The 21,526-nt window shown below is 46.2% G+C and overlaps 1 protein-coding gene across 6 annotated transcripts in view; it reads left to right on the top strand.

Moving 5' to 3' along the window:
* The window catches only part of Galphas (G protein alpha s subunit), a 238,054-nt gene that overhangs the window by 175,424 nt on the left and 41,104 nt on the right, over window positions 1–21,526 (top strand). Inside the window, exon 11 of one of the 6 annotated variants that reach the window (XM_075671690.1) lies at window positions 2,041–2,185. The exons of 4 other annotated variants lie outside the window; for them this stretch is intronic. In XM_075671690.1, the coding sequence (XP_075527805.1) occupies window positions 2,041–2,076 (36 nt within the window). In that variant the 3' untranslated portion in view covers window positions 2,077–2,185. Of the gene's footprint in view, window positions 1–2,040; window positions 2,186–21,526 lie in introns of those variants that run through there. One more of the 6 variants, XM_075671674.1, reaches the window with a different exon arrangement.

Raw genomic sequence — 21,526 nt, forward strand, 5'->3', positions numbered from 1 at the left:
TTTCTTGTGTGAAACTCCAGTTGTTTGTGCTTCAGGCTACTTTCCTAGCCATGCACGAGGGCCTAAGTTTAGTTTCTGCGGTTGCTGCAAGGTTGAAGTTGGGCACGTCAGCTTGTTTCATTCCTGTTGTTCCAATATAGCTTGAGTTTTTATTAACCTTTATGGCGGGAATCGGTAGGTTGTGTTGGCTTCCAATGGATTTCAGTAGTGCCATATCACACTTTCATGTAATGGTCATGAAGAGGTTTGATTTTTTGTTGTTCATATTTTACTTTGGCCTGATACTACCAAATGTCAAAAGTTTTAAGACTACTCTGCATGACTGCAATGGTTTGTGGATTGCCTGATTGTGGACTGCTGAGGTGTGCCCTGCAGCTCATTTGAGTCATTCCAGCAACTGCTTGCTGCAGTCGAGGTTCAAATGTAACACTGGCCTTCAAGCTTTTTCTGTAAGATCTACAACACAGACAGCACAAACAAGAGCTTGGTTTATTCTTGGTGCAGACCCACATGCCGTTTTGTTGTTGAAATGGTGGTGGCTGAACATGCCACTATTATATCAAGTAATGTTGTAATGAAGCGTATTCAGATGTACTCAGAAAAGAACATTCATGCGCAACATTCATAAATCGATATCCACTGCTGAATGCCATGCCTGACAAAATTTAGCACTAATGTCCATGGTTTATCTGGAATAGTCTGGCTCCCTGAGTGATGGTACGTGCTCCACTACATAACTTCTCTTGTTTTATGCCCACTATGGGTGCCAGGATGAAATTTAATTTTGCTTCAATTTTATATTTAAGATGACAGTTCAACTGCTACAAGTTTCCACTTGTCCATGGTTTGAAAAAAAGTCGCAGTTTCGCGAAAAAGGCAAAGCATCATTTGTGATAGCAAATTATTAGAAAGCCATAATAAGTAAGGATAGTAATTTTATCAGTTGTATAAACTTGTAAGCATTCGCTTACTAAGCTAACAAGCATGGTGTCAGCACGCACAGGCACACATCACACTCGGTGACTGTGGACGCTCGCTATTAAAATGCTGGTGTGAGGAAGCACTGCAGCAGCAGCAAGCGAAGTGACCTTCGTGCTGTCTATCACTTCAAATCAAACTGAGCAGTGAGAACACAGCACACACGCAAAGCTATGAGCCCGTTGGTTCACTTAGACTCTGTCCTCAAAGCAGATCGCTTTCAAGATGAAGCCTGCAAGACAGCGCGTTACTGCCAAAGTACAACCTTTCCCTCCTTGCGCACGCGAGATTGAGCTGCGATCATTCGCTCATCCTCGCACACTTTTACTCTCACATACAGCATGCAGCAAAGGTGTTATCGCGCTTGGACTTCATACGGAACGTCACGGCGACGGCAAAAATGCACTTGGAATGTCCATATAATTGCTATTGCAAGAAAATTTACTCCTTGAGGGCCACCGGGGCAGTTTAGAGTGCCACTCCTCACTTATAGTGCCTGGCACCACTGCTTCATTGAAGGGTGAATGGAAAGGTCACAAAAGAATTACTGGCATACCATAGAGTAACCCTTGTTGGCTTTTTGAAGACTCTCAACTCTGGTTTTTGCCTCAGTCTCACTAACTCTGTGCAGTGCAATTTTGTGTGTTCTAAGTAGGGGAAAGGCTCACCTGTGTTGTGCCAGTTGGCATTGCCCAATGAGGGATCAGAGGCGGACTGTAGAGGAGCCCCTTTTTTTGTTTTCTATTCTACTTGACTGGGGTGACCCAGAGCTTTAGCTTCAATGCACGTAATTGGTGAGACAAACTTGCTTGCTCATTTTCGCCTGCTTTCATGAGTGGCAGCTGATCTTAGCGTGAGGGAAAAAAGGACTATATGCAATGAAAAGCATATATTACTAGTAACATTTCATACAAACAGAGCATGTTTATAGAGCCCATTCGAAAATTTTGTATACATACTCCACTTTTTTTTTTTTTTCCGTCGAGGAAGGCTCACATTAAAGGAAGCCTTTCTCTTTCATTGATTTGCGAAGTTTCTAATCTCACTGCCATATTATTCCAGGGCGTTGGGAAGGCCATGAAAGAACTCCTTTCATAGAAAGACGACTATAATGACAGCAAAATAAATTTTTTTTGGCAGATTACTGTGCGATGCATGCTATATCTAATCGCACTGTGTTTTGGGCTTTGTAATTCGTTGCATAATAAAGGATGTCATATATAGAGGGTGCAAATGGTCCGAATAGACCTCAGATAGATAGGGTAGCGCAATCACGTGGGAAGATGAGGCTTGACTTTTTACTGTCTTTGTTGCGATATGTTGTTCTCCACATTGCAGCTGCAGGTCTTGCACATTTCTTATAGATCCCCTATTTCGGTCTATTTATCACGACAGTGACAAAACAATTTGTTCAAGAAAATCCATGCCCGGCCTTACAAAAATGTTGAATAGTTTGAATGGCCAAAACGTAGAACAGCCATATACTTGCGGAAGCATCTCAGAAATAAGAAAGACGTTTTCAGAGTGGCTGCCATATGTTTGTAAACAGTCGTTGAGAGCACACACCCCACTGATGCCAAAGGGTGCTAGAAAGATTTTTGCAGACCACATGTAGAAACATAAAGACCAGTATCATGCAATTACTAATACAATCAAGTTCAGTGTGAAATGTTCATTGCAAAAGATCAGCTTATATGGTTTAGCACATGTTAATGCTTGTTCACAGGCTAAACACGCTTTGAACAAGATGACGTATTCCTGTTCTTGCCTTTCTTGGAGAGATTGATGGCTTCGAATATATTGTATTTTTAGTATTAAAAATACTCAATTCAATTAGTTTGTCAAAAATCAGACAGGCATTTTAGGCTGAAGGACTTCATACAGTTGCGAATCTGACAAAAAAAGAGTTGAAATGGCCACACCTTGCTTTTTGACTGGTGTATGCTCAAAGTATTCAGATTAGATAATTAGAAAATCCCCATAGTAGAAATGTAGCCTGTAGTCGAAAAAGTTATACCTTAGATTGGAGCCCTAGGTCATAGTGGATTTCTACAATTTTTTAAATCCTGGTACACAATAAACAGAGCAGACGTGTTGACCAACTTCTACATTTCAAAGTTCATTTGAAGGGAAAAAAAAACAAACTCTGGTCTGCTGGTCCACTATTGCATCTAAATTCAGAAAACAAACATGAAAGGCCACCCAGTCTCCAAGAGTGCTTCCTGGTTTCAAAAAGTTTAAGCTATCAACAGTAACTATTCCTCCTGAGAGCCTTGCAGACGGGAGTGTCTTTCTTCACAGGGGAAAAAAAGCTTGGCCCCAGTCATTTTGAAGTGCAGATGCAGCATAGTGTGGTTTGTGGCAAAGCCTAATTGCTGGATAAGTATTTAGAAAGAAAAGCCCACTGTTCCAGCTACCTGGTACCAACCAGCTCCTTTCTGCTTGGGTTTTCCTGCGGACTATTCAATGCCTCGCGCTTCAGATCAAATTTAACAGGGAAGAAGTTTGGGCAACTTGGTGGGATACATACAAACTGGCATACGTAGCGCAAGAATGACACAGGGACAAGCAGGAACACGGGACAAGCGCTAACTTTCAACAATTGATTTATTGGAGCTGGTGAGCATATATATATATATATATATATATATATATATATATATATATATATATATATATATATATATATATATACTCACTGGGATGCCACTGCAACGCCACTGCAACAGACACACACTGGGATGTCATGACTGCTTTTCCTCCTTCCCTTCAGTGTATCTGTTGCAGTGGCGTCCCAGTGAGTATAAGTATCCTCACCAGCTGCAATAAATCAATTGTTGAAAGTTAGCGCTCGTCCCGTGTTCCTGCTTGTCCCTGTGTCATTCTTGCGCTATGTATCCCAGTTTGTATCAAATTTAAGTCATGAGCCCATAGATCTACTCCTTATTCTAACACTGCTTAGTAGAATTTCGCACATCGTTTTGTTGAGCACATCCTCAGCAGTGGCTAGATAAGGGAAAACTCACCAATATCTCTAATTTTCAGTTAAAGGAATGGAATGAAGGTAGCAAGTAATTTTCACCTGTGGAATCGAAGCCTCTGCTGCTTCACCCGGCTTAGTAATGACACTCACCCCGATCTATTGTATACTCTGTGTCCCAGCTAACGTTAGCCAAATTGTTCAACGAAAGAAAAAAAAAAATTTAGAGAGCACTGTGCAAGATATCAATTATAAGACCTACGGTGTTTGGTCAGTAGAGGTCCGGCGACCTAACATAGTAGGTTTTAAAATCGTATCTTTCACCATGTGTTTAATACCTTATTTCTTATTGAACAGCTTGGCTAAAGTAAACTGGGACACCCTATATATTGTTGGTGAGCATCATGTCCTGCGCATAAAGAAATGGCGTTTTGAGCTGTCTTTACTGCAGCAGTCATCTTCCTCGATCAGCCACTGCACTCACTTCAGTGGTGCCACCCCTTACTTGACACAAAATGAAAGGGCAGCCATAATAGACAGTTTTAGTTTAGCAAACGCAACTTATAGCGTACGATATACGCTATAGTGTAGCGTAGGCTAAGCAGCGCATGTTTTCTATAATTTTAGTTGGCCAGCGATATCTTTGGATCTCAGAGGCCATATGCCGTCGTTGCAGCTATTTTCCGACTGTAGCGATAGGTGGCGCTGACATCTCTAATGTTTCTTTCGTTAGACTTCGACTCGTTCGAAACGAGAAGCGATCTCGAAAACACCACGAGGTTATCCATAATACTCTGTCATCGAAGCGGCCTGAGACTAAGCGAAAGCCGTTGACGCAGTCATTTGCTACGAACGAAGTGCATTTTACAAAAGCAACGCCAAATTCAACTCGAAGCGGGCAGCCGGGACCGCCGCCATGTTTCACGCAAACTCCGCAAACCACGCAAAAACGCTAACGCTAACTTGTTTGTGTTGCATATGCCCGCTATACCCGCTATTTCGTTTAGCATTCAGCGCATGCGCAGTGACAAGCCGCTTTTTTTTAGTGTACGCAATGGTATAGCGTACACTATACTAAAACTGTCTAATAAAGAGAGTTCTTAGTGGACCACCGTTACCGCTGTGCTAAGTAGCGAAAGGGGATGAGGTAAACTTAAAACGATGCATATGGACAGAAGACGAGCTTCATCTTGTGTCACTAGCGGAACTGTTCAAAGCAGTAATTATTATTCTTTTATTGCATTATTCTTCTTACTGCCAGTGTGTTTCCTTGTGCTGCACGTCGTCTGTTTGTCACTGCATCAACATGGGTACGAATGTGCCACTGCTACAAAGACCATACTATCTGTCCACGACAGAGCGCCGTGTTATTGATGACTACGTAGCCAATATGTTCAAGGACGGTGTCATCCAGCCTTTCAATAGCCCCTGGTCATCTCTGGTTCTTGTTAAAGAGAAGGATGGATCGATTCATTTCCGTGTCGATTGCCGCCGACTTAACAAAATCACTCGCAAAGATGTTTACCCTTTGCTGAGAATTGACGATGCCCTTTGCTGCCTTCAAAGCACGGAGTTTTTCTCTTCTATCGACTTACGCGGTGGCTGTTTTCTAGTTCCCATGGGGCCAGACGACCAACCTAAAATGGCCTTTGTCATGCCGGATGGCCTATATAAATATTGTCATGCCTTTTGGGCATTGCCACGCCCCCACAACATTTGAGAGAGAGAGAGAGAGAGAGAGAGTAAACGTTTATTGTAGTATAGGTTTGGTTATGGTGGGTGGAGCCCCTCCTCCAGGGCCCCACTGGTTACAGCGGCTCGCCGGGCCTGGTTAAGGGTCGCCAGTTGGCTTCCCAATTCCACTTACGTGAGTCGCGCCTCCCACGACCAGTTATGGAGAGTGTTGTCTAGCAGCATCGAGGTGGCAGCCGCCGGACGTAGCGCGCACTGGAATGTTGTGTGTCCAATGTCGGTGTTCCTTCGCACCACGGGCATTTGTTGCTGTATTTGTCTGGGTACATTTTGTGTAGCCTGTATAAATGTGGGAAAGTGTTTGTTTGCAGGCAGCGCCAGTCCCGTGCTTGCCTCCTGTCTAGGTCTGGGTGAGGAAGGGCTTTGGTTCGCCCACTTAGCTGTTGTAATTCGAGCATTTCTCTTGGCGCACCGGGTGTCGAGGTGTTCTCTTGGGCGATGTGGCCCGCGGCTCGGCCTGTCATGCCTCCAGCCAAGCGGACACCCGTTCGTTCCCCGCTGTCCTTGTGTGCGCCGGGCACCAGGTCACGCAATGATCCATAGTGATTTCCATTCCTAGGATGCGGAAGATGCAGCCCGGTAAAGCACCCCCAAGGAAGAGGCAGCAGGTGTCCTGCGAGGCTGTCAGACGTAGGCCGATTGGGCCTTAGCTTCCGCGGCGCGTATGGCCACAGCTTCAGCCGTTGCGACCGATTTCGTGTGTATGGATGCTGCTGTGGTTGATCGTCCTTGGCTAGTCATGACTGCTGCAAATGTATTGAGGGTGCCTGTATTCCTGATACGAACTCGCGTCTGTAAAGTAAGTATCTGGATCGCTTCGCCGCCTTAGTAAGGTGGCTGCCCGTGCGCGTCTCCGAGCCGCATGATGGACTGGGTGCATGTAACGGGGGATTGGCGCCACGTGGATCCCCTCTCAGATTTCAGATGGCAGTAGTAGTATTGTTTCGGCGCCGCAATATTGTCGTGTCAGTGGATAGTGAAGTCTTTGTAAAACCGAGCGTCCCTGAGGTGTCGTGTTTAGCCGTTTACGCTGCACCATTAGTGGGGCTGCTGCATATTCCTCGAAAGTGTTCATCATTCCTAATTCGTTCAGCCGGATCGTGCTTGTGCTTTCAAGCAGGCCGAGTGGTGCTTTACAGGTGATTCTTATGAGCTTATTCGCATGTTCAATGTCGTTACACTGCGTAGTTTGGAAAGGCAGGGCGTACGTCAGACGACTAATAATGAAGGCGTTTACTAGTTCTATGGTGTCTGCTTCCGTCATGCCTTCTCGGCTGCGTGCAACTCTGCTAATAAGACCGGTTACGCTCCGAACAGTGTGTCTGAGATTGGAGAGCGCTATGCTAACGCTGCCTGTTTCTTGAATGCACATTCCCAGTACGTGCAGGTGGGATGCCCTCTTGATGGGCTCTCCCTTCAAGGTGAGCTGCAGATCCGGAGCCCTGGTCGCTTGGGTATGTCTAGGTCTAATATGAATGTACTCCGATTTCGCTGGAGTGCACCTCATGCCTGCTCGCCTCATATAGCTTTCAATGGTGTTGTTGGCCTGTTGAAGCGTGTCCTGTCGGTTTCCGTAGGACCCTTTGCAGGCCCAGAGTGTAATGTCGTCTGCATATATGGCACAGCCAAGGTCCCGGTTCTTCTGTAAGTCCAGGGCCTTTCTACGTAAGCCGAAGTTAAACAGAAGTGGTGACAGTATGGATCCTTGAGGAGTGCCATTATCTGGTAGGCGATACAGGGCAAAACGTGCTGAATCCAGTCCTATTTTCGCGGAGTGGTTGCTCAGGAATTCTTGAACGCAATGAAATACTCTTTCTCCACACCCGACATCTCGTAGTCCGTCTAGTATTGTAGTGTGAGAAATGTTATCAGATGCTTTATGGACGTCGAGTGCTAGCAGGATTCTGTCCATACTGCCTGGAGGAGGATCGAGCACCTCATCTCTTAATAGAAGAAAGACGTCCTGTGCACAGATTCCCCTGCGGAAACCGAACATGGATTCAGGGAAGAGTGAGTTTCGTTCGATGTGGGCTTCGAGTCGGCTTAGAATTACTCATTCAAAGAGCTTGCCCATGCAAGACGTGAGCGATATGGGCCTGAGATGGTTGAGCTCACGCGGCTTGCCCGGTTTTGGTATAAGCACGATGTCTGCCTCCTTCCATTCTCGCGGTAGTCTTCTGTCCGGTCGCCAGACCTGTTCGTTGAAGAAGTCGACTAAGTGCTGTAGGGCTACGTCACTAAGGTTGCGCATCATTGCATTGGTGATTTGGTCGGGTCCAGGAGCCGTGTTCTTCTTGAAGGTTTGTGCCGCTGCGTAGAGCTCTGAAAAAGTGATGGGGGCATCTAGGCTAGAGTTTTCCTCTCCTTGGTATTCTCTCATAACGTGTGATGATGTCTGGGCAGCGCCGGTGTAGGTGCGTTTTAGGTGCTCGAGTAGTTCTTGTTCTGAGCCCTAGTATTCTCCTAAGAGCCGTCGCTTGACGTTAGACATCTCGGTGCGCGTGCTAGTTAGGTCTAACATGCACCGAAGAATGGCCCAGGTCTTCTTGGTGCTGAGGGTGCCTCTGAGAGAGTCGCAGAAGCTGCGCCAATTTTGATTATTCAGCTTTTTTGCATAGGTGTTAGCTTCGTTTGGCAGCAGGGCTATTCGGCACCTAAGTTGGTGATTACGCCGCTGCCGCTTCCAGCGTTTAGTGAGGCTTCTGTGGGCCTCCCAGAGGTGGGTGAGATGGCTGTCTACTGCTGGTGCTTCCGTTGTGATCTTGATCTCTCTGGTGGTGGCAGCGTAGGCTTCCTTGAGGAAAGTTGTCCAACCTGCGGCCATGGCTGGAAATGAGGAAGCAGCCTGTTGTCGTTCTCTATACCTTTTCCAATCATTGAGCCTGGCCACCCCTAAGGGCTGTCGAACTTTAGCTGTGTTAACATTGACACACAATAGATAGTGATCACTACCTAGCGTTTTGTCTAGGTTACACCAGGTGACCCCCGTCTCATTGTTAACAACCGTAAGGTCCGGCGTGGTGTCCCGGGCAACGCTGTTTCCTATCCTTGTAGGAGTGCCTGGCTGCGTAATCAGTACAAGTTCATGGGACTGAGTTTCTCATAGTAGATTGAAGCCCTTGGCGGTGTCGCGTTGATAACCCCATGCGGAGTGCCAAGCGTTAAAGTCTCCGAGAAAGATTAGTCGGTCTTTCGTTGAGAGCAACATAGATACATGACTTAAAATTAATGGAAAATCGGCCCTCTTATCCCTAGGGGGCCTTATACATTGGTTATCAGGCACTTGGGATGACCCTTCTTAACTGGCCAAATGGTGAGTATTTGGTGGTGGATTTCTGTGCCAGGTGTTATGGCGACAGTGATTGTCAGGTCCTTGCGGGCCAATGCTGCCACTTCAGGGTAGTTCGAATCGCTGTAAAAGCGGTAGCCCCCAATGGGTATCCGCATTTTCCCCACTTCCTGAAGACAAATAATGTCAGGTGGGACGAGTGCCGCCTTGATATATTGTGTAAATGCAGCATGTTATGTAGTGATCAGCAGTTCCACTGCCAAATTACGAGATGCTCTTGGTGTGTAGGTGTGTGGTTAGCCAGAGTATGGGCTCCCGAAATGTTCTGTCTGTGGTTACGGTGACCTTTGGATCTCGGTTCTCCGGGCCAAGGCTGCTACGACGTTTTCGCGTTTCTTTTACTCCTTTGAACGAGTCGTCGACGTACCGCTTAAGATTGTGAAGCTCTGCAAGAAATAATTGCATTTGTGCGCACATATTGTCTAGTTTCCCTTCCAGATGAGTGATGGGTGTAGGCGTCTGTTCTATAGGCTGCGTTTGTGATAGTGGTTTGGTCTGTGTTGGTTTCGTCTGTGTGTTGGACAGTTGTGCGGGTGCATTTGTTTTATGGGTTCCTCTGTGCGTCATCATGCTTGCCATTTGTCGTTTAAGCGTTTCGAGTTCATTTTTCATGCTGTCCAAGCTTGCCTTAAGTTGTCTGTTTTCGGCAACTATTTTCTTGTACTCGTTTTGTGTGATAGCTGTGGTTGTGGAGGACGCAACCGCTGCCCAGCTTACATGTGGATTTGTCAGAACGGAGGCCGCCTTCGGTGCTTCTCTGGATGATTGTTGCGTCTGCCTTGCTTCTCCTCCCTGGACGCGCTCTCGTGCTCGAGAGCGGGATCTGCTCGGGTGAGGTGACGCTGATCTGGACCGAGCGTTCAGTCGGTGTGGAGATGGTGATCACGTCCTTCCCTGTCGGTCGTGTTGGTCGCTCCTATGGCCGTTTGTGTAGTCCGATTCCTCATCCTCTGAGGCGAACCAGCGTGGCTTTTTCTGCCCTTCACTGCGCTTGTCAGTGCTCTTTCTGACTTGAGGTTTTTTTCGGTTGCTGGAGGTGTCGTTGGCAGCTGCAGTCCCTGGTGACGTGGGCCCCCCTCACACGAGGCACACTTTGGCTCACACAGGTGTCCGTCCACTGGGTTTCTGAGTCCGCAAATTCGGCACACTCGCAGGTCGGGCTGTGGGCAGACGTCTGTCCGATTCCCTTTTCCATGGCATGTTTTGCACACCTGAACAGTAGCACGCTAAGGATGACACAGGAGTTCGCCTCCGTTGTAGTACACCACCCGAGGTAGTGACGGGCCGCAGAAAGTGAGGGCGGCACTCTTTGTTTCTCTGATCATTCTTGCTTGGATAAGTTCGACGCCTTGAGTCCGTATACGTATGTTTGCTATAATGGTCTCCGGTGGCGCTCGGGGTGGAAGTCTGTGTATAACTCCTTGGATAGCTTCCTCTCTGGTGGCAGCGTATACGTTAACGTCATGTGAACGTCCATTGATAGTGAGGGAGTGGATTCGGCGTGCCTGCTCCGCGACCTCCTGACTCGATGTCGAAAGTGTGGCGATATTCGAGCCTGGGCTTTAACGGAGCGAAAATTGCTCACCTTTTATTTGGTAGTCGCAGGCCGTGACGATCGCTTCGGCGAGGGCCAGCATGCTGATAGTCTTCAAAGGCAGTCCCTGGTGTGGTCGGAAAACTATCTTGCAGTCATCCTTAGGAAGAGGAGGAAGTTTGGGTATGCCTCTTCGTCGTTTCCTTAGTTTCGCCGGGTTAGTGCTGCCCGTTGAGTCCGTTTCTCGCTTGCGCTCTCGAGCCTGCTGCTTCTTTTGCTGTAGTGTCGGGACTGTCTGCCAGTCGTGCCAGACTGTCTGCCCCCGGCGTTGTGGTGAACGGAGCCTGCTATTCCATCTTTTGTTCTGTCTACATTTGTTAGATCCATGTTCTCTGTTGGTGTGGTCTCACCTTGCATTGTCGTCATCTAAGTTCACTAAGCGTTCCCGTAGCAATGCCCAGGCAGAACGGTTGCTGCCGTTCGCGTTCCTCAAGCGTCGGAGCAGCACCGGCTGCTGCACCAAGCTGGCACCGGGTTATCGGGGTTATCGACGCTGCCCCATAGTCAGAGTTTGTAGAATCGCTGGGCTCCATGAGCTTCACCAAGGGCCACGTGGGTAGCACACCCGTGTTTCTTGTATCCTCACGAGTCGACTGGTATCTTGGTACCGTGGGGGGAAGCACTAGTCTACCGAAAAGACATCGAAACGCAGAGCGCGATGCAAGCAATACTGCGCTGCTCGGCGCCCCCTTGCGGCTCTGTAAGATTTGTCGGACAATCCCACCGATGGCATACAGTTGTAGGAGTTGTCGGACGATCTCGCCGCTGCCACCATTTGTAAGGGTTGAAGGTCGTAGAGAGGAACTTGGAAGGAACTAGGTGAACAGGGTTTATTTACAGTATTTACATTTTTCAACAAGTGATACATTTACACAGTCTAGCGTGACTCCCAAATGGAGCACGCAAGATGAGCATACAGCACACAGCTTACGAGCATACAGCTCACGAGTACATTGACGAGCACGAGCACGACAAGGAGCACACTCTAGCAGCCGACAACAGCTGCTTATAAACACTCCATTGGTCCCTAGATCCCTAGGTGAGGGAAACGTCACCGTCACCGTAGACGAGCTGACCAGGCACCGTATGCGAGCCGACTAGGCACCGTAGGCGAGCTGCCTTTCAGCGGAAGGGCACACACACCTGTACGCACTTTGGCTTCCCCGAACTCGTGTTGAGCGCGTCCCCGTAGCCAGGTGGTCACGCCTGGCCCCAGCCGGCACCTCTAAATTCCAGAGCTGGCTTTCTCCTGTAGTCACTGATTCTCCGAACGAGGCGCATGGTTGATTAAGGAAGTTCATGGTCGGTTAGTGCTGTCGTCCTCGCTGGTTCTCTGAAGGGCGCCACCACCGCGGATCGATCGGAGCATGTGCAGCGGGCCGAAATAGCTTTGCAGAGCAGTACCCCTGCAGGCCGATCCTAGCAGCTCACATTTGAGCGTCAACTTTTTGGACAACCTTTTGCGTGGTCTCAAGTGGAAAATGTGCCTGACATGGTTATTTTTTCAACGTTTTCCCACCCATCTTTGCAGGCTAGAGGTAGTGTTACAGTGCCTAACTGATGCTGGCCTTCAGCTCAACCTGAAGAAGTGCCGCTTTGGAGCAAGTCAGCTCACCATCCTTGGCCATGTAATACCTAACGACGATATCTTACCTGACACTGCCAAGCTCCATGCAGTTGCTGATTTTCCCCAACCTTCCTCCATAAAAGAACTTGGCAGCTTCCTTGGCCTCTGTTCTTACTTTCCCCGCTTCATTCGGAATTTGCATCCATCACTGCTCCCTTGAATCGGCTTCTAAGAAGTGACTTGAACAATTATGCCTGGTCGCCCGCCTGTGACGATGCCTTCCAAGAGTTGCGTAGTCTGCTAACCTCTCTGCTGATACTGCTTCACTTTGACCCTAAGCTCTGACTGAATTACACACCGACGCCAGCGGGGTTGGACTCGGCACTGTGCTTGTGCAGAGCAAAACTGGCTTCAACAAGTACGTTGTTGCGTACGCAAGCCACACCCTCACCAAAGCAGAGATTAATATTCCGTTACGAAAAGTGAATGTTTAGCCATCATCTGGGAACTTGGTAAATTTATATGTTACCTCTATGGCTGTACCTTCGACATAGTTACAGACCACCATGCGCTTTGTTGGCTGTCCAAATTGAAAGACTCCTCAGGCTGATTAGCTCACTGGGCTGTGCAGTTGCAAGATTTTGACATGCGCATTGTCTACAGGTCTGCCTGCCGCCACACTGATGCCGGTGCGTTTTCATGTTCACCCATGTCAACTGAAGGCGCTGCCTGCCTGTTTGCCGTTGACGAAGTACTTTTGTTCCTGGCAGGCTGCAGCATGGCTTCGGAGCAACACAAGCATGCCTGGATTAGCGCTCTTCTCTGCTTCCTTTCAAACCCATCGACTCTTCCTGCATGTTCTCTAGCTTTGTACCGTCAAGCTTCTCACTTCAAAATGCAGGATGGTCTTCTCTATCGCCGAAACTACCTGTCTGATGACCACAAGTGGCTGCTGTTCATACCTCGACATCTTCATGGTGAAATATGTTCTGCTTTCCATGCTGACCCACAGTGTGCGCATGCGAGGTGTCTTCAATATGCATGTCCTACTTCGCTCCAGGTTTTCTTGGCATGGCATGTACAACTTTTTGTGCCAATACATTCGATCGTGCCTTCAGTGCCAACACTGCAAGGTTCCTGATCAGCTTGTCTCTGGTTCACTCCAGTCAATTCTGTGCTCTACCAGGCCCTTCGATCGACATAGGCATTGACCTGTATGGCCCCCTTGGAAGCATAGCGTCCGGAAACCACTGGATAGTCATTGCCAAGGTTCATTTGACGCGGTGCGCAGAAACAGCCGGCTCTGCCTGCTGCCACAACCTGTGATTTAGCATCCTTCCTCCTGCACATTCTCCGTCACGGCGCACCTCGCAAACTTTTGAGCGATAGAGCATGTATGTTCCTCTCCAAAGTCATAAACGTGTTCCTTGCTGAATGTTGCATTGTTCATCATACCACCACTGCCTACCATCCTCAAACTAATGGTTTGATGGAAAGGTTCAACCGCACTCTTCACGACCTCTCTCCAAATACGTTGCCTCTGATCAAACTTATGGGGACCTTATTTTGCCATTTATGTAATGCGCCTACAACACTGCACCCCAGGCAACCACAGGTTTTTCCCCATTTTTCCGCTCGTATGGTCATGAACTTTCAACCACACTCAGCACCATTCTTTCATTCCGACCAGACTCATCCAAATGTACGTCCATCTCTGAAGCTGCGCACCATGCCAAGGCATGCCGTCAGCTTGCTCGCTCCGCCACAACCGTCGACCAATGGCAATAAAACTTTTGACAGGACAATGACCACCCTCCTTGTCACTTCCTTCCAGACTACCTTGTGTGGCTTTGTGTTCCAGCTGTTCCTGCTGGCCTCTCCTCCATTCTTGTCTCCAAATATGAAGGACCCTACTGTGTTGTAGCGCAGACATCACCTGTGAACTATATTGTTCAATGCCACTAAATAAAACAAAGTTAGCTCCATCTCCTCTCTCCTCCTCCTGCGCCGGCGTTGGCTCCCTCTATGCAGTGCTGAACTAGCAGGCGCTCCCCAAAGACCCTCTCCACGTATCTCTCTTCAGCGCTAAGTAAGCGGTGAGAACACAAAGCGCGAAGCTTTATCAGCAGTTGGCACTCTGTCGGCATCACAGATCCTTTTTTTTTTTTTTCCTTGCGTGGCGGTGCCACCCTCCAAGTACGTTTGGTCACGGTTCATAACGGTTTAACACAGATGGATAAGGCGCTAAAGAGCAATAACGGCTTATAATGATCTGAACGTCATCAGTGTAGTTGTATGCCTACATACCGTCACTGCTTCGTAACATGTGGCTATACACCCAAAGGTGCTATTTGCATACATTCAGGCCAAACAAAGACAATGTCATGGAATGAATAGCCGAGTCAACAAAAAGCATGCACATTTGAAGACGACCTGATTGAAGTCAGGCACAGAAGTTGCAAATAAGTGCAGCCCGAACATGCATCACTTCAGAGAACGAAAAACTAATGAAGCTGCATACAACAAGTGGCAGCATATGAGATTAGCGATGAGGAAAGAATCGCTCGCTTACCTCGCAAAGCCGGGACTATTGCATTGTGCTGAAATCAGCCCAGCTGATTCTTTGAAGCCAGAGCTTCCTCCGAGCCACATGTCACCTGGTAGATGGAAGAGGGAATAGTCTCTTGCCATCCCTATCCCTTGTGCTGCACCAAAAGGCACAGCAACGTGGAATTGCTAACACAGAACTACCCTACAAAAGCGCGAAGGCGGCGTGAAACGTGGTGCCCGTGTAGCCGCTCGCAGTGTTTGGCACCGCGATGGCAGCGGAAGCAAAAAGAAGCAAGAAAAAAGCACATGATGCCGTTTCGCCAATGAGAGGGTCGAGCATTGAAGGAAAGCACAGGAGAGGAGTACAGTGTCAATTTTCAAAGGATGGTGCTACTTTTCTTTTTTATAGAGGGGCTTTAATGTCGTTGAGCCTGTCATGCCATCTACAGACCAACGCTGCCATGGTTGCGAAACCGTCCACGTACAGCACCTTAAAGGGGAGCTGAAGCGTTTTTAAAAGAAAAGTGAGCTTTCAGTGAATTATTATAGTTTTTCATCCCCTGAATAGGAAAATCATAGTTCAACAAACCAGAAGTCACCACTACGTGCTTTATTTAGCAAAACCAAGCCGCAGCATCTGTGGGAGACACCGCGCGTCGGTTGACGGGCTCTGATGGCGAAGACGATCGCCATGTCCTCTTAGGTATTGAAAGGGTGTGTGATTCGAATAGAGCGCTCATGTGACTCCTATATTGACATCATTGTCGCGCCCTGTCTTTCGCTGCTATGCTTGGCGTGTGAGGGGGGAGGCAGAGCTTCAACAAAAATTAAATGGTGATTGCAGCGCTGCTACGTGCATGAGAAAATAACTTCAGCAGTTAAAATATACTGTGGCAGCCTTCGAAACCACCGTAACTCTTTCAATTCTAAAACCTCTTCCACGTCCCGTTAAGCCGTATTACGACCCACTCATCCTATGTTCACCATGAGTCGCCAGGATGGCTCCTTTTCCAAGGGGGTGTGATTATAGTGAAGAGGAATGCCCGGCGCTGCAGCCACATCACCAATTGTCTGGGAAGCGCAAGCGCAAGATTGCCTGGGCTGCTCCGGTTGAGGTGCTGCCAACGCTGCCTGCTGCCCTCTTCTCCTGTCCTTTGTTCGCATTAGAATATGCATATATAATCTTTAATCTAGAATTCAGCGCATGTGCTAGTATTAACTTTCGTGCTGTTAATGCTCAGATGGCAAACTGGCATCTTGCCTGCATTGTAACAAAGATGTGAAATAAGCTACGCAGGCATGAACTCAACACGAGTCAGTCTATTCAGATGTCAAGCTTACCCAGCCCGACCTGACCATGTTTACGTTCACCTTGCCTGGCAGTTAGGGCAAATCAACCTGTTCCTTGCATTGGTAAACCCATTGGTGGATTTACCAATGAGTTGACTCAGGCCGCCTTTGTCATGACATGTAAATGTGTGTTACGTTTAAGTGAAACCTTAGAAGTATACATGTTTGTAATAAAGCGAGATTTTTCTGGAAAAAAAAATAAAGTAGTTATTGTAAATATTTTTCCGGCAGAAAGTAAAAATTTGATCGAGAGAAGAAAAAAGCATAATTCCAGCCATCTGGCATGTGAATTTGAGTAATAAATGCTCTTTAGGAAAGGATTTATGAAGTTAAATGGTGTATCTTTCGAAGGAGAGCACCCTGGGTGTCGCATGATACCTTAAAATATCGAGAGAAGAAAAAAGCATAATTCCAGCCATCTGGTATGTGAATTTGAGTAATAAATGCTCTTTAGGAAAGGATTTATGAAGTTAAATGGTGTATCTTTCGAAGGAGAGCACCCTGGGCGTCGCATGATACCTTAAAATTCCGAGCAGGTGCTCCTACCCATGCAAGCAACCCCCTACACTTTTCCAGTGATGTACAATTGGTGTCAACTAGCAACCGAGCATCCCCTTTCTGTATCCACCCTGTACACCACTTGATGCCTTTTTTTTTAATGTTATCGTTTTATGAAATTACAGAAAACTGTGTCATTAAAAAATATTATCAGCGCTAAATGGACAAGGACGAAGGAAAAGAAGAACACAACACTGACCGTGACTGACTGACACCAGTATTGTGTTCTTTTCCTTCATCCTTGTCTGTTTAGCGCTGTTAATTTCCAAAACATTAATTACCACCAACTAGCCCAAGTTTCTCTTCTAGTGTAATTTAGTAAGGACGAGAAAGTTATTGCTTAGCCAGCACTTCTCTCAAGGCCTGGAAATGGCGCCACTACGGCCAAGTATCTTTTTGTTTTGTCAGTAACCATTTTCGTCAGGTACATCAGCTGTGAGAGGCGTTGGTTACTGATATGGATTTGGTGTCTGGGGCTTTAGTGACTGGCGTGTATGTGATGTAATAGCCCTGTAGCATGCATTCTTATACAATGAAAAGACAAAAAACCAAACGTGGAGGTTGGGGATTGGCATCAGTGAACCGGGAGAATTGTGCTCTCCTGTTCGTGACAGTACAACCAGACAATCATGGACCCCTTCAGGTCGAATGAACGGACCTAATTTTCGGGTTGAACTCATAGGAGTTGTTCGATGGATTTAAGAGCAGTGATGCAGTATAAGGACAGTAAATGAATCTCAAATAATGCCTTTGAGTATATAAGTACTGTGCTGTTTCTTAGGAGGGTTACAACTTTTCCGCCGCCATCTTGAATTTTCAAGCAAGGGCCCTCCCCTAATCATTCTTTGATTATCTTTGGCTGCGCACCTGCTCAAAATTTTACAGTACCTTGCAGAACTCGCTTGTGAGCTCGCTCCCATAAACCTGACTTAAAAGCACTGCAAATGCGACGACAGTAAGCTTTTTCCTCAAGGTCAACAGTCCAGGTAACAGGTTTCCTTTTCCCCATGATGGAAAGTGCAGCGAAATTTAGAGTTCTTGTCAACTAGTCAGTAACAAGAGCTGACTGCATGTTCCAGAGAAACGGGGGCCCATTTGCTACTCCTCGCCCGTTGCCTGCTACTAATCCTTCTGCGAAGCTTCCATTCAGACGCCGTCACATGGAGGGCAATCAGAGGCGGACAGTGGAGGAGCCTTTCTTGTGGTTCTTTACTTTGGATATGACAGCCTTCACTGCACCTTGTGGAGTTGCTGAGATGGAGTATAAATGAGGTGAAACGTATTGCTCTGAGGTAAACTGAAGAAAAGAAAAAGTAGGGCAATACTTATTACCTAATGAAACGCCTCTTCAAATTAGGAACATCAGTGACCAATCAACTCACAACAGTCGTGTTTCTGGTCAGAGAGCATCATTGAATCATGCGTAGTTTCAGAAACAGGTTTGTCTTTGTGGGAATCTGGAGACAAAAAATTTTAAAATTCATTTTCACCCTTTTGTGTAACAAATCATTTCAAAGAGTTTATGAAACCGTTTGCATCTGAAAAAATGTCTTTTGTATTTCGAGTTTGTGTATTTCTAAAGCAGCAGTTGTTGAAGAACATTTGAATGAAAAAGTCAGGTAAGGAGTAAAATCAAGTTTTAGACAAATATTGTAAAAAAATAAAAAAAAAACATCATTGCAATGAAACTGCATGGGAGGTTGACCTCATGATGTCATCCTCAATGTAACCTCAACTTCACAAAGTCATGTGACATTCGCAACTTCTAGATATCTTTTTTGTGAGGTGAACAATTTGATCTTAACCTCACCCGAGTTTTGGGGTTGAGTGAGGTCGAATGCTTCGTAAGTTGACTATTGAGGTCAAAGTTTTCCACAGCTCTTTAGTTCATATCTGCACCTCCAGAACATTTAGTTTGTTATCTGGTAGGGTTTCTTCTGATGTAAAGTTTTGCACATGTAGGTATAATTTGCCTAAGTCACAGACACAATGTATCATGTTTCACAACTGAAACATTTTATTGAACAAGCTTTTTGTAGATACTTATGTAATATGGCTTAGTCACCTATATAAGAGGGATCAGAACATGTTTACTTATTTTAACCCCTTCAGCTGCTCTGTGCACAATTATGCGTGCAATGGGAGTGCATCAAAGACAAATTCACTGATGAAAATAATGATATTTAAAATGTGCCACAAACATTTCGAAACGCTGCTTATTGGATCAGTGTGGCAAGTTCCTCAATGGTGTGTGTAAGGTGTGTTAGTAAGAAGGAATTGGAAGGTAGATGTCTGCCTGTTCGCTCTTGGTATCAGTATGTCATCATGTAGTGGGTTAACTTCTTTGTTTATCACATAGTCTTACACACAGCGTTTATTCAAAGATGGGTGCTTTCCATGCATGCTAGACATTAAAGAGTTGATTTTCTCATATCTGACATTCTTGTGGAGAGTTCTCACATGGTCTCACTTTCTGTAAATTTCACAAAAGTCATCGGAAAATTGAAAATTCCTTATTAGCGTGCTGTGCGTTTCTTGCAATTCTGAATATTCAAAATGTCTGTCTAAACTAAACTTCAATGGACAAAATTACTTGTCACCTGAATGGGTTAACTCTTTCTATATCAGGTTTTCTCAGAAATGACGCCTCCCCAGTGTCAGGTTTTTTTCTTAGATATAATAAAACGAGCACAATGGTTTATTTTTGGTTATGCAGAAGGGAGAAATTGACATGGTTAGTGGCAAATCCACCCTTGGTATAGTCCTGACATTCCTGTCTTCATTTCCTATCTCTTACCTAGTTTCATTTTGATGCACATGCGGAATTGTACTGGTGCGTCAATGACATGCGGAACACAAATAACTACATTCAACATTGAAGAAAGGGGGTTTACCGAGGGGCCCAGTTTTTATTAGTCATATCACAAGAAGCCAACAAACACTGACACCAAGGACAACATAGGGGAAATTACTTGTGCTTAATAAATGAAATAAAGAAACGATAAATAATGGAAATGAAAGTGGATGAAAAAAACAACTTGCCGCAGGTGAGGGACTATCCCACAACCTTCGCATTTCGCGTGCGATGCTCTACCAATTGAGCTACCGCGGTGCTGTTTCCTCATCCACTTGGGTATTCATGTTTCCTATTAGAACCCTGGGAGTGTAAGCCAGCGCCACCACCCACAGACCTTGGCGGTGGATGTAGAACATCCTTTCAGCCGCAGGCGTCACGAGAAGGCTAAATGCGAAGGTTGTGTGATCGTTGCCCACCTGCGGCAAGTTGTTTTTTCATCCACTTTCATTTCCATTTATTTATCTTTTATTTCATTTATTAAGCACAAGTAATTTGCCCTATGTTGTCCTTGGTGCCAGTGTTGGCTTCTTGTGATATGACTAATAAAAATCGGGCCCCTCGGTTAACCCCCTTTGTTCTTGTTTATTACATAACGAGGGTCTCGAATCTGGCAACATTGATGCCTTTAGGTAGCATGTGCGAGTTTATTGACCGGTTGCCTTCACCCAAAAAAGATCACATTTTCGGGACGCCTGCAGCTGAAAGGGTGTTCTACATCCACCGCCAAGGTCTGTGGGTGGTGGCGCTGGCTAACACTCCCAAGGTTCTAATAGGAAACATGAATACCCAAGAAAGTGGATGGGGAAACGGCGCCGCGGTAGCTGAATTGGTAGAGCATCGTACGCGAAATGCGAAGGTTGTGGGATCGTTCCCCACCTGCAGCAAGTTGTTTTTTCATCCACTTTCATTTCCATTAATTTATCGTTTCTTTATTTCATTTATTAAGCACAAGTAATTTCCCCTATGTTGTCCTTGGTGTGAGTGTTTGTTGGCTACATTCAACATTGGGTACTTGAACTTGCAAAGTAAGGTTGCGTTGAACGACCTGACCTCAGTAATGACGTTAAGATGAGGTCAAAGTGAGGTTGCCCACTTTGTTGAGGCAGGATCTCATGAAAGCACTTTAACCTCATTGAATGAGGTTGAGTAATGTCGTCAAATCTGATTGGAGGTTGAAGTGGGGTATGTGCATGCATGTGGGTTCAAAATAATGTTCTAGAACTGTAAACAGGCTGAAATGCTTCAGAAGTTGTTTTCATCTATGTAAGACAAGTTGCTTGAAAGTTGCATGAGAAGAAAAGCATACAGCAGCTTATGCTACTGTCTAGTGGATGCAAACTTCCCCTTTCATGAATTTTCCTCCACCTTGCGGTTTTACACTTTATTAATTTCTTCCCGCCGTGGTTGCTCAGTGTATTAGCAGCGTGGAGTGGCGCCCTCTCGCGAGTGACGTCACGGCCAGGATGCCGCTCGCTCGGGCTCACTCTGCTGCCGCGCGCACTCGTTTTCTTGGTGCGTGCTTGGCGTATTGGCTGCTTGAGCCGTACTTACAAAAGGTGTTTTCGGATTATTTCTGTTGCCATGCGTGGACAACAGTTTCTTCTTTGAAACCGCATAAGTCATGAAAATTTGCGACTTGTATATCACAAGCTATGTAGCGCTGAAGGGGTCTACTCGTCTTGCAATGCATATATATATGCACCCTGTCTGCTCATAAATTTAGCTTAAAAATAATGTCTGCAAGTTCAACATGTGAAGTTATTTATGATGCTCCTCTAAACACTTAACATTCCCTTATTACTTAGGTATGAGAGACATAGCATTTTACATGGAAGAAATACTTTCAATTTGATGTCAACATCATAAATCCATGTTAGGACACTGCCCAGCAAAGCTTTCATCATAATTCTTATCACTCTGGTGAGTTGTTTTAATCAAATGTGGCAACTGTATTAAGGCCTAAATGGAAAACATAGGCGCGCATGCGGAGA

The sequence above is a fragment of the Dermacentor variabilis genome, chromosome 1 (assembly GCF_050947875.1).
Source record: "Dermacentor variabilis isolate Ectoservices chromosome 1, ASM5094787v1, whole genome shotgun sequence".
Classification (NCBI taxonomy): Eukaryota; Metazoa; Arthropoda; class Arachnida; order Ixodida; family Ixodidae; genus Dermacentor; species Dermacentor variabilis.